We start from the raw sequence: 13,911 nt of genomic DNA, 5'->3' as shown, positions 1-13,911 counted from the left end.
TGAGAGTGGGCATCCTTGTCTTGTTCCTGATAGAGGAAAAGCTCTCACGTTTTCACCAGTGAGTGTATGATGTTTGCTGTTTTTCATATATGGCCTTTATTATGTTGAAGTATATTCCCTCTAAACCTACTTTATTGAGAGTTTTTATCATGAATGGATGTTGAATTATGTCACATGCTTTTTCTGTATCTGTTGAGATGATCATGTGATTTTTATCTTTTATTGTGTTGATGGTGGTACATCATGTTGATTAATTTGCTAATACCGAACCATCCTGCATCCTTAGACTAAAAATCCCACTTGATTATGGTGAATGATCCTTTTAATGTATTCTTGCATTGAATGCAGTTTGCTAATACTTTGTTGAGGATTTTTCATCTGTGTTCATCAAGGATATTGGATCTGGAGCCCTGGGACCCTGCTCTCATCCACCCATGCTACCAAGGTATAGGGGAAATGTAAACCATGGCACTCATCAGCCCCTCTGACGTGAAAAGAGTTCCAGCAGCTTCCCTGTCATTTGGTGGAGTTATAGCACTGGATCTTTTATACACTAGCTGCTCTTTTTACAGTATTTATTTATTTTTGAGAGAGAAAGAATGTGCACGAGCAGAAGAGGGCCAGAGGATCTAGATCTTTTATATACTAGCCACTCTTTTTTTTAAGTTTATTTATTTATTTTGAGAGAGGGAGAGAGAGAGAGAGAGAGAGAGAACGCACGAACCAGAGGGCAAGGGGCAGAGAGAGAAGAGAGAGACAATCCCAAGCAGTCTCCACACTGTCAACGCACAGAGCCTGACGCAGGGCTCGGAGTCATGAGCCATGAGATCATGACTTGAGCCGAAGTCGGACTTCTAACCAACTGAGCCATTCAGGCATCCCTACTAGCTGCTGTTTTAAATCGAGGCTTTTTTTTCTGTGCCCAAGGCTAACAAATTTGCTCCCAGTCCCTCAGTATCTCCTTCCCTACTGCACTTTGCAGCAGCGGGTGGAGGGTTCCCTTCATCACTGTGTCTCTTTCCTTCTGTTATTTTCTGTGTGGTCTCTTTATCTTTGTTGGACAAAAGCTGTTCAGTCAGCCTTCAGTTCTTCAGAAGGAATTGCTCTATCAGTAGCTGGAGATTGGGTGTGTCTTTGGTGGAGGTGAGGGTCAGGGTCTTCCCACGTCATACTTTTGGACTGGAACTCTAGTTGAAAGTTTGAGCCTTTTGACCACTGACATCCAGTTCTCCCACAAATATACAACTATAAATAAAAAATTAGGTACAGACACTTAGGTGGAATCTGAGCGAGGTAAGGGACCTTTTTAATCTCCATAGTACATTTAACTCCATTAGGGTGTATTTTTTTTTCTTTATTTTTGTCTTAACATTGTGTTTGATTCATTTAGGTTATTGTATGTAGCATACAGCACTGAGTCTGTGTGTTGCATGGTTGGAATTTACCACCACGTGGTTATCCATTCTGCTCTTGAGAGATTTAAGTTGCTTGCAATTTGAGGCTCCTACCAATATTCCTGCTATGAAAGTACATGCCTTTTGGTGCACACATGTTGTATTGTCTTGGGAGTATACTTTTAAGTGGAATTGTGGTATCATAGGGTATTCATATGTTCAGCTTTAGTAGAGAGTGCCAAATAGTTTTCCCGAGTGGTGGTGAAAGTGAGCATTCCCATTGCAGCAAATGGGGATTCCAGTTCTACATTCTTGCCAAGGCAGGCTGTTTTGAGAGTTAAATTTTAGCCAGTCTGATGGCTGTGCATTGTCTTCATGACCATTTAGCTTTCGCATGTGCTGAAACAAATTTTGGCCCTTTGGATAGTTCCTTTTGTGCTAGTGTTTTAGGCAGTTTTAAAAATGTGGATTATCTATCTCTTTTAAATGCCTTACAGTACATATTTATTATGGATATGAATTCTTTTTTTATTGAGATATAATTGGCATTTAATATCATATTAATATCAGGTGTACAACATGATGATTTGATATTTGTATATATTGCAAATGATCACTACAGTAAGTCCAGTTAACATCTGTCACCATATGTAATTACCAAGTTTTTTTTCTTAGGAGAACTTCTCAAGTCGGCTTTGTTAGCAACTTCCAAATATGCAGTACGGTATTAAAAACTATAGCCACCGTGCGGTGTATTACATCCCCGTGACTTTGGTTTTTTTATCACTGGAAGTCTGTACCTCTTGACAAGCTTCACCCATTTCACCCCCCCGCCCCACCTCTGTCAACCATCAGTCTGTTCTCTGTATTTGTAAACTCGGATTTTTTTTTCTTTTTTGCGATTCCACACATAAGTGAGAACATACAGTTACTTGTCTTTCTCTGTCTTGATTTATTTCGCTTAGTATAATGCCCTCCAGGTCACATCCTTCTTTTTTAGTGATAACACTCTATTTTGTATATGTGTGTGTATATGTATATATAAAATATATGAGGAGATAATGTATAATAGGATACATAACATATCTAATAGGACATATTATATGTAAGGACATATATATCAGGATATAAAATATGTTAGTATATATAATATATAAGTATCTTTATCAAATTTTCACATTGTCTTTAGCCATGTTTTCATTGATGGATACTCAGGTTATTTTCATTACTTGGCTATTATACATAATGCTGCAGTAACCCTGCAGGTGCACATATATTCTTGAGTTGGTGTTTTGTTTTCTTTAGAAGTAAAAATTGTTGGATCATATGGTAGTTCTATTTAATTTTCTGAGGAACCTCCATAATGTTTCCCATGGTGGCTGCACCAATTTACATTTCCAACCACAGTGCACAAGGAACTCCCCTTTCTCCATGTCCTTACCAGCACTTAACTATTTATTATCTTTTTGATAATAGCCTAACAGGTGTGAGGCGATAGATACCTCACTGTGGATTGGATTTGCATGTATCTGGTGATGAGTTATGTTGAGCACCTTTTCACGTACTTGTTGCCTGTCTGTATGTCTTCTTTGGAAGAGTGTGTATTCAGATTCTCTGACCACTTTTTTTTTTTTTTTAAGTTTTTACTTAAATTCCAGTTATTTAACATACAGTGTAATAATATCAGTTTCAGGGGAACAGTTAGTAATTTAACACTTGCATACAATGCCCAGTGCTCATCATGACACGAGCACTCCTTAATCCCCATCGCCCATTTAGCCCATCCGTCCCCCCCCCCCCCCACCGTTCCCCCTCTGGTAACCATCAGTTCTCTACAGTTAAGAGACTATCTCTTGGTTTGTCTCTCTGTTTTTTTCCCTTTGCTCATTTGTTTCGTTTCTTAAATTCCACAGATGAGTGAAATCATATGGTATCTGTCTTTCTCTGACTTATTTTGCTTAGCATAACATTCTCTAGCTCCCTCCACATCATTGCAAATGGCAAGATTTCATTGTTTTTGATGGTTGAGTAACATTCCACTGTGAACATATACCACATCTTCTTCATCCGTTCGTCAGTGGATACTTGGGCTGTTTCCATAATTTGGTTATTGTAGATAATGCTGCTATAAATATCGGGGTGCATGTGTCCCTTTAAATTAGTATTTTTGTGTTTTTTGGATAATAGGGTAGTTCCATTTTTAACTTTTTGAGGAACCCCCAAACTGTTTTCCACAGTGGCTGCACCAGTTTGCATTCCAGTCAATATAGCAAGAGGGTTCCCTTTCTCCATACCCTCTCCAACACCTGTTGTTTCTTGTGTTGTTGATTTTAGCTATTCTGACAGGTGCAAGGTTATGTCATTGTAGTTTTGATTTGTGTTTCCCTGATGATGAGTGATCATGAGCAGCTTTTCATGTGTCTTTTGGCCATCTGGATATTTTCTTTGGAAAAATGTCTATTTGTGTCTTCTGCCTAGTTTTTAATTGGATTTTTAATTTTGGGGTGTTGAGTTTTATAAGTTCTTTGTATATTTTGGATACTAATCCTTTTTGAGATAGGACGTTTGCAAATATCCCATTCTGTAGATTGCCTTTTAGTTTTGTTGATTGTTCCCTTCCCGGCACAGAAGCTTTTTGTTTTGATGCAGTCCCAGCAGTTTATTTTTGCCTTTCTTTCCCTTGCCTCAGGAGACATAGCTGGAAAGAAGTTGCTGCAGCTGATGTCAAAGAAGTTACTGCCTCTGTTCTCTTCGAGGCTCTTTATGGTTTCAGGTCTCACAGTTAGGTCTCTGACCACTTTTTAATAAAAAAAATTCTTTTTCTTTTGCTATTAAGTTGTATGAGTTCTTTATATATTTTGGATATTAACCCCTTATCAGATACAGATTTTCTTTGACTTATGATGGGGTTGTGTCATGATGAAACCATTGTAAGTTGAAAATATCATTAGGTTGAAAGTGCATTTAATACACATAATTACCATACATCATAGCTTTAGCCCAGCCTACTGTAAACGTGCTCAGAACACTTATTAGCCGACAATTGGACAAAATCATTTAACCCAAAGCCTATTTTATAATAAAGTGTTGAATATTTCATGTAACTTATTGAATACTGTACTGAAAGTGAAAAACAGAATGGTTCTATGGGTACAGAATGTTTGCGTAAGTCTGTCAATCATTTACCATCATGACTGTGTGACTGACTGGGTGCTGTGGCTACGTGTTGATGTCCAACATCACGAGAGAGTATAGCATTGCACATTGCTATCCTGGGGAAAAAAATCAAAATTTAAAATTAAAAGTATACTTTCTACTGAATGCATATAGCTTTTGTTTGCACCATTGGAAAGCAGAAAAATTCAAAGTCAGGGCCTGTCTGTATATGATTTGCAAATAATTTCTCTGAAGGTGGCCTTTTCATTTTGTTGATGGTTCCTTTGCTCTGCAGAATCTTTTTAGTTTGGTGTAGTCCCATTTTTTATTTTGCTTTCATTGCCTTTGCTTCTGATATCATATACTAAACATCATTGCCAAGAGCATTAACAATGAGCTTACCATCTGTTTTCTAGGAGTTTCTTGGTTTCTGGACTTGCATTCTAGTCTTTAATCCATTTTGAGTTAATTTTTGTGTATTATGTAAAATGGCGGTACAGTTTCATCCTTTTGCACGTGGCTATCCTATTTTCCCAACATTGTTTAATTGCAGTGACTGCCCTTTGCCTGTTGTATAGTCTTGGCTCTTATGTCATGAATTCATAATGTATATGTGGGTTTATTTCTGGGCTCTCCATTCTGTTTCACTGGTCTGTGTGTCTGTTTTCGTGTTGATACCATACTGTTTTGATTACACTTGTATCTCATAGCTTTGTAATATAATTTGAAGTCAGGGAGCATGATGACTTCTGTTTTGTTCTCCTTTGTCAAGATGGCTTTGGCTTTTGGAGTCTTTTGTGATTTCATGTAAATCTTAATATTGTTTGTTCTGTTTCCATAAGAAATGCCATTGGAATTTTGATACAGATTGCATTGAATCTGTAGATTGCTTTGGGTAGTATTAACATTTTAACAATATTAATCCTTTCAATCCATGAGCACAGAATATCTTTCCATTTATTTGTGTCTGGTTCAGTTTCTTTAATTAATGTGCTAGAGTTTTGAGGATATAGTTTTTTGCCTTTTTGGTTAAATTTATTTGTAAATATTTTATTTTTTGATGCAACTGTAAATGGGATTATTTTCTTAATTTCTGTTTATGATAATTGTTATTAGCATATACAGATGCAACAGATTTCTGTATATTCATCTGGTATCGTGAAACTTTATTGAATCCATTTATTCTAAGTTTTTTAATGTATACTTACTTTTGAGAGAGACAGAGTGTGAGCAGGGGAGAGTCAATGAGAGAGAGAGACACACACACACAGAATCTCAAGCAGGCTCTGTGCTATGAGCTGTCAGCACAGAACCTGATGCGGGGCTCGAACTAACGACCTGTGAGATCATGACCTGAGCCGAAGTCAGATGCTTAACTGACTGAGCCACCCAGGTGCCTCTATTCTAACAGGTTTTTGATGGAGTCTTTTGGGTTTTCTATATATAGTATCATGCTATTCCCAGACAGAGACAGTTTTACTTCTTTCTGAATTGGATGCCTTTTCTTTTCCTTGCCTAATTGCTCTGGCAAGGACTTCTAATATAGTATTAGAATAAAATACATATATATAATATATATATATGCATACATACATACTGTGTATATATATATACATATACACTATATGTATAGTATACGTATACACATATACATATATACATATATAGTATGTGTGTGTGTATATGTATATATTTATATATATTCTAATATATATTAGAATAAAAGTGGCAAGAATGGGTATTGTTATCTTGTTCCTGATCTTAGAGGAAAAGCTTTCAGCTTTCCACTAATGAATATGAAGTTAGCTGTGGGCTTGACATTTATGGCTTTTACTATGTTGAGGTATGTTCCTCCTATACCCAGTTTGTTGAGATTTTTTATCATAAATGGATGTTGAATTTTGTCAAAGGCTTGTTCTGCATTTGTTTAGGTGATCATAGGTTTGTGGGGGTTTTTTTACCCTTCATTTGTTAATGTGGTGTATCACTTTGATGGATTTGTGGGATATTGAACCACCCTTACATCCCCCACAATAAATCCCACTTGATCATGGTATATGATCCTTTTAATGCATTGTCAAATTCATTTGTTAGTATTTTGTTGAGTGGCTTGCATCTTTGTTCGTCAGGGATATTGGCTTGTAATTTACTTTTCTTATGGCATCTTTGTCTGGTTTTGGTATCGGGGTAGTGCTGGCCTTATAAAATGAGTTTGGAAATGTCCTCTTATATTTTGGAAGTTTTAGAAGGATTGGTATTCATTCTTCTTTAAATGTTTATTAGAATTAACCATCGAAACCTGGTCCTGGACTTGTGTTGGTTGGTTGTGAGGTTTTCGATGACTGATGCTCTATACCTTTACTAGTAATCGGACTGTTGAGATTTTTATTTCTTCATGATTCAATGTTGGTAGTCTGTGTGTTTCTAGGAATTGGTCCATTTCTTCTAGGTTGTCCAATTTTTTTGGCATATAATTGTTCACAGTCATCTCTTAAAATCCTTTGTATTTCTGTGGTATCAGTTGTAACATCTCTTTTATTTCTGATTTATTTATTTGACTCCTCTGGGTTTTTTCTTAGTCTAGCCAAAGGTTTGTCAGTTTTGTTTATCTTTTCAGAGGACTAGCTCTTAGGTTAATTTATCTTTTCTATTTTTGTCTATGTGTTGCTGCACTGATCTGTATTATTTCCTTCTTTCTACTAATTTTGGGCTTCATTTGTTCCTTTTTCTTTTTTCTGGTTTCTTTTGGTGTAAGGTTATATTGTTTGAGCTTTCTCTTGTTTTTTTTTTTTTTTTTTAAACTTTATTGTTTATTTATTTTTGAGACAGAGAGAGACAGAGCATGAGCAGGGAAGGGGCAGAGAGAGAGGGAGACACATAATGTGAAGCAGGCTCCGGGGTCCAAGCTGTCAGCACAGAGCCCGACGCGGGGCTCGAACTCACAAACCGCGAGATCATGACCTGAGCCAAAGTCGGACGCTTAACCGACTGAGCCACCCGGGCGCCCCTCTCCTGTTTTTTCGAAGCAGCCTGTGTTGCTATACACTTTTCCTCTTAGAACTGCTTTTGTTGCATCTCGTAAGTTTTGGCATGTTGTATTTCCGTTTCCCTTTGTCTCAAGGTATCTTTTTATTTCTCTTTTGATTTCTTCTTGACCCGCTGGTTGTTGAGTAGTGTGTAGTTTAATCTCCACATATTTGAATCTTCCAGTTTTTTTTTTTATTCGTAATTGACTTCTAGTTTCTTGGCACTGTGATCAGAGAAGATGATTCATACAATTTCAGTCTTCTCAAATCTATTAAGATGTGTTTTGTGTCCTAAAACATGATCTTTACCACAGAATGTTCTATGTGCATTTGAGAGGAATGTGTATTCTGTTACTTTTGGACGGAATGTTCTGAATATATCTATTAAGTCCACCTGGTCTAATGTGTCATTGATTTTTCTGTCTGGTTGATCTATCTATTGATGAAAATGGAGGTATAATGTCCCCTATTATTATTGTATTCCTTTCTACTTCTGACTTTAGGTTTCTTAGTGTTTGCTTTTTATATTTATGTGCTCTTGGATTGGGTGCATAAATGTTTATGGAATTTATGAAATATATACAAATATCTTCTGGTGGGATTGACACATTTATCATGTAATAGCCTTCATTATCTGTTATTGTAGTCTTTTTTTTAAAGAATATTTTACCTGATACATGTACAGGTACCCCAGCCTCCTTTTGGTTTCTAGTTACATGAAAAATATTTTTCCATCATTTCACTTTCAGTCTGTCTTGTCCTTGTGAAGTAAGCCTCTTGGAGGCACCATATAGATGAGTCTTGTGGGTTTTTTTTTTTATGTTTGTTTATTTTTGAGGGAGAGAGAGAGTGTGTGAGCAGGGAAGGGGCAGACAGAGGGAGACACACAGAATCTGAAGCAGGCTCCAGGCTCTAAGCTGTCAGCACAGAGCCTGATGCGGGGCTGGAACCCACAAACCGCGAGATCATGACCTATGCTTATGTAGGACGCTCAACAGACTGAGCAACCCAGGTGCCCTGATCAGTCTTGTGTTTTTATCCATTTGGCCTCCCTGTCTTTTGGTTGGAGAGTTTAGTTCAAAAGAAATTATTGACAGGTATGTACTTGTTGCCATTATGTTGTTTTCTGTCTATTTTGTAGTTCTTCTGTTCCTTTCTACCTCTCTTGCTCTCTGCCTTTGTGATTTGATGATTGTTTTTAGTGGTATAGATTTATCTTTTGTGCATTTACTGTAGGCTTTTGCTTTGTGTTTATCATGGACACACAGGTTTATAGAACAACCTATAACAGTTTATTTTAAGCTAATAACATAAGTTTGAACACATTCTCAAACTCTACATTTTTACCCTCCCAACATTTTATGTTATGATGTCACACTTTATGTGTTTTAATCTTGTGCATCCCTTAACTAATTATCGCAGTTATTTTTACTACTCTTGTGTCTTAACATTCATATTACCTTTCTAAGCAATTAACTCTCTACCTTTAGTATAGATTTACCTTTACTAGTGAGAGTTATACTCTCATGTATTTTCCTATTACTAATAGCATTCCTTTCTTTTCAGCTTAAAGAAGTCCTTTTAAAAACATTTCTTATAAGGCTAGTTTAGTGGTGATGAACTCCTTTAGCTTTTTCTTGTCTGGAGACTTACTTCTCTATTTCAAAGGATACCTTGGCCAGGTAGAGTATTCTTGGTTAGAAGTTGTTTTAATTTTCAGTACTTGGAATATATTGTGCTTCTCCCTTCTGGCCTACAAATTTCTGCTGAAAGTCTGATAGTCGGATGGGGGTTCCCTTGTATGAAAACAACAAGTTGTTTTTCTCTTGCCACTTAGAAGATTCTCTCCTTGTCAAAAATCTTTAACTTGTGACATTTTAATTATAATGTGTCTTGGTGTGGGTCTCTTTGGGTTCATAGTTTTTGGAGCTCTGTGGGCTTCCTGTCAGGATTTTCTTCTTTTTTTATGGCTGAATATTTCAGTATATATATACCACAGTTCTTTACCCATTCTTCTCTCTGTGGACACTTAGATTGTGTCTGTGTGTTGCCCGTTATAAATGATGCTGCTGTGATCAGGGGGTATGGTTCTCTCTTTGACACAGGATTTTTGTTTCCTTTGGTTATATTCCCAGAAGTGGAATTGCTGGATCATATGGTAGTTCTACTTGTAATTTTTTGAGGAAGCTTCCTATCGTTTTCCCCTAGTGGTTGTCCCAGTGTACAGCATGGGCAACAGCTTTAATGGTGGAGGCCCTGAGCAAATGAACCATTGCTGAAAGCCACCAGGATTAATTATCACAGGCTAAGCCTTATAATTTGGCTTCATAGGCAGCTGCTGACTTATACCCGGGTCCCAGAGAAGCCGTCACAGCCCCTTCTAGTAAAACAAGCTCCCTTTCTTGGATACCTGAAATTCTGAAAGTTAAGGCTTTCTCACCTCTAAAAGTCCAAGTATTTGGGGGGCATAAGCACTAAATCCTTATCTACTTATCAACTGTATCCCATTCCCAAGTGTTTACTGAGGACCCCCTGCATGCACTGCGCTCCCTGGGTAGAGCAGTGGTTCTCAAAGGTTTTTGCTTGCCTACATCCTAAAACAATTTTGAAGATCTTTGTATCTCACACATTTAAATTTTGACAGCTAAACTTTTCATAATAAATTTAAATATCTGTGAAGTGTATAATTTTTGGTATGCAAAACACTGTTTCATCACTCATTTACATGTATCCAAAGAAATTGAAATACAACGTTGATTTGGAGTACCATCACTTAAAAACATACAGACAAGCTCTTTTTTAACAGGCAGCAAATTTACATTAATTTTTCCTTGAACCCGTATTTCCCTTTCACTTGTCCCACAATATTTTATCCTAATGTCAAACATTTTATGCTGCTGGTATTTTCTTGATGTTCAGAACAAAAATAATGTATATAAATTTAAATTTACTTGGAAAAAATTTCTTGTGATCATAAATCCACTAAATGCTGTGGATTCTACAGGATTGGATCATTGTCACATTTATTAACACACAGTTAATCACACCAATACTGTGCAAATTTAATAAATATTAAGGAAAATATTCCCTCAACTGTATCTTTTTTTTTCCCGTAACCGTGTCTTATAATGGGATAGATGGAGATCGTTTTTATAATTCACTCAGGTTCCTAGGACAGTTACTTACTTATAAAATGAAACAGGGTTCAGCATCCTATATTTGGATATTTATAGGTGTAAGTACTTGGAATGTCTTACGCACAGAAAGTAGTTGAACGGGAATGGAAAGGATTTCGGGGCACAGCAATATCACTCGATCCTCCGAACTCTTGAGTTATGTGGCAGCAGTCACATAGTAATCTGTCATCAATTTCTTTTAGTATGTTTTACTTCACAATTGTTTTAGATGGACAGAAAAGTTACAGAGACAGTCCAGAGTGTTCCTGAATGCCCCTCACCAGTTTCCCCATCGTAACATCTTCCATAACCCTGGTACATTTGTCACAACTAAGAAACTGGCACTGTTAACTCCATCAGTCTGTTCTTTAATGATCTCTCATCTGTTAAGTCATTTTGGTATTTCTCCCGTTTTGTTGAAAGCACAGAATTAGAAACATCTGAGTAGTGAAAGGATTTGTCACCCAGCCTTTCCCTTTCTTGTTTCCTGGAAAGTGTATTAAAAATAGGCTTACTAAGACTTACCACGTAACTGTGGGTTATACCTTTTTCACTGTTGGTCTATCATTTGTCCAGTCTGGCGTACTGGAAGAATTAGGAAAGCCATAATAGTGATCATTTTATCATATCTTTGCTAATACCCTGTTTCGTGATAAAATAATTTTTCTCTTATTTATATCAAAACCTTGGAGCTTCGGATTTAGGTCATTTCGTTTATGGAAAATGTTCGAGGTTGGCCATAGAACTTAAATGTCAAAGCATTCCTTCTTGTTAAAGTGTTGAGTAAAACTAGCCCTTATTTTTTCAATGTAAGCAAAAATGTTAATATGTTAATGAATTTGAATCCCTAAGTTGGCATGTGGACAGGGTCTGTGGTCCAGAGCCTTCCTTCATAAATGCATGGTCATCTGGGATACCTTTCATCCCCTGTTTTCTTGGTTTCCTCACACTGGAGCATCTCTCAAGAGTGATGTCCTTTTTGATCGTACTTGGGAAGAGAAAAGGCGAAGTATCTAAACACAAATTGACATTGTTCCCGCTATCCTCAGTGTATGATACATGTGAATGCAGAACATCCCCAAATGAGCCAGAATACCCATTTCTCTTATAATCCTCATGCTTAACAGAAATGCATGAAAGACTGGTAAAGTCCTGTATCCCTTTTCCCTCCCTGGGGGTGTGCCAGGCTACTAGTCACTGTGGGAAGCAGGACAAGGGTGGTGGTGCAGGGAGTTCTGACATGAGACCTCTATCACATGTGCAGATCACTTAGGGTAGATCACTTTCAGGAAAAAGTACATGAGAAAGTTGAGGATCTGGAAATGAATTAAACCTCTCTGGACAACAGACCTTGCAAGGCCCTTAGGAACCCCAGGGTATACATATTTGAGTCGGGTTGGGGCTGGAAGGAGGCCCATGAGATGCTGATATCCATGCCCACTATGAGGATGGGGAGTCCCCAGGGGCAGCGGGACTCAGCATCAGCCACCATAGGGATCCTTCTCCAAGGCTGGTTTTCATGAAGGACAGTTGGGAGTGTCTTACCTACCGGGCTGGAAGAGGTTGCAGGGTTATGGTTCTTGGTCTGATTTTTGCTCTTTGAGAACTAGTGACCAGGAACAGATTGCTTTTTCCCCTCCAACTTGAATAGTGTGCAGACATTGAGAAAGCAAAGACCCTTAAGTAAGAGATACTTAATTGGTCTAAACTTATAAAAATAGTTGTTCTCGATTATCATTCCACAGTAGAGTTTTGCCTTTAAGTAGCTGTGTGTTTACATGACAAAGTGATGCAAATACAGCTAACTGTCCTCATAGAACTCCCGGACTTCACAGTGAGCCTGCAGCTCCCGAGCTGAGACAGGCCCCAAACTGGTTGTGTTTTAGTTTCCTGTTTTCTGAAGTATTAAGGGGAGGGCCTGTGAGCTTCCTCCCCATTAGAAAAGCCCAGATTCCTTTGGTCTCTGCCTGTATGGGCCTCATAGTGACTCTTGTATTTGTGCAAGAAGAAGCAGGGCGAAGTCAGCAAGGCAGCCAGCGCCGACAGCACCACCGAGGGAACGCCGGCCGATGGCTTCACAGTACTCTCCACCAAGAGCCTCTTCCTCGGCCAGAAGGTAGGCAGATGTGCGGCCTCGGTCTGCTCGCGGCCCTGGGACAGACGGGTGGAGGCCACCTCTGTTGCAGGAAGGCCTGGGGATTCCCGGAGGCCACTCCTGGCCTTGTGGGTGTGGAAGGAGGAGTGGGTAGCCTCACGGGGGGCTGCGGCAGGAGCAGTGGGGGAGAGTGGCAGGTGGGAAGAAGAGGTAGTGGTAAAGAAGCGGGAAAGCCGCTCCCGTGGTGGTGGGGGGCTCGGGACAACCCCGGGGTTAGTCTGCAGAAGAAGCTACTAATGTGGGATACACTGGTCATCATGTAGCCCCCGGCCAGCAAAACTGCCCCAAGTCAAAGCTGGGTCTTGGAAAAGGAAAGGTCTAGTAGGCAGCGCACAGGCTCGGGTGGGCACTGAAGTCAGAGCCTCTGCTCCGGGGGCGGGATTGTTTTTAGATGTCCTTAGGTAATGGGTGCACTGAGCCACCTCTGGACTCCTCAAGCCAATCTTTTGTTTGTTTTAATCGTGGGCAATGTATTTTCAGCCATCCCAGTGATGCAGCTTTGCCAGGACGCCATGGTTTTGTAAAAGATGATTCACTTTTGTTGAAAATAAAAATGATGCAAAGGCTTTTAAGACCTGAGAGTGAGAGTTAATTAATAATGCTCTATTAACACCAAAAACAAACAAAACAAAACAAAAAACAAACAAAAAAAAGCGGGGGGTGGAGAGAGAGGGAATTACGCTTCTCTTAATGTTTCAGTCCTACGTGAGAAACAATTAAAGGCATGAATGAATTTGACCTTCATGTAAACTGCGTTGTGGCTAACAACTTGGTTCTGAAGCTGCATCATTTTTACAACCTCACTGTCAATTTTCTTTTGCATCTCAGTGACACAGCCCTCCTGCTCCTGCATTGCAAGCGCTCCTTCCCCTCTTCCCCCCTTCCTGTCACTAATTGCACTCAGGCTCTCATGATGCAATTCCTGTGGTGGACCTTGTGTTCCAGCAAATAACCATTGCAGCTGACATTTTATAACCATTATCTGTATTTTGTACGCATTTTTC

At 38.7% G+C, this 13,911-nt stretch overlaps 1 protein-coding gene across 4 annotated transcripts in view; it reads left to right on the top strand.

The window, feature by feature from the left end:
- LOC124515853 (core histone macro-H2A.1) overlaps positions 1 to 13,911 on the top strand; it is a 79,319-nt gene that overhangs the window by 40,817 nt on the left and 24,591 nt on the right. For 2 of the 4 annotated variants that reach the window (XM_047084905.1, XM_047084894.1), the window contains exon 5: positions 12,758 to 12,868. In XM_047084905.1, the coding sequence (XP_046940861.1) occupies positions 12,758 to 12,868 (111 nt within the window). The remainder of the gene's footprint in view (positions 1 to 12,757; positions 12,869 to 13,911) is intronic. The other 2 variants (XM_047084910.1, XM_047084903.1) reach the window with 1 other exon arrangement.

This window comes from Lynx rufus, unplaced genomic scaffold, assembly GCF_022079265.1.
Source record: "Lynx rufus isolate CCGP_SWC_20201006 ecotype Redwood Valley unplaced genomic scaffold, mLynRuf1.p SCAF_1, whole genome shotgun sequence".
NCBI lineage: Eukaryota > Metazoa > Chordata > Mammalia > Carnivora > Felidae > Lynx > Lynx rufus.
This window is presented reverse-complemented; position numbering and strand designations above follow the sequence as displayed.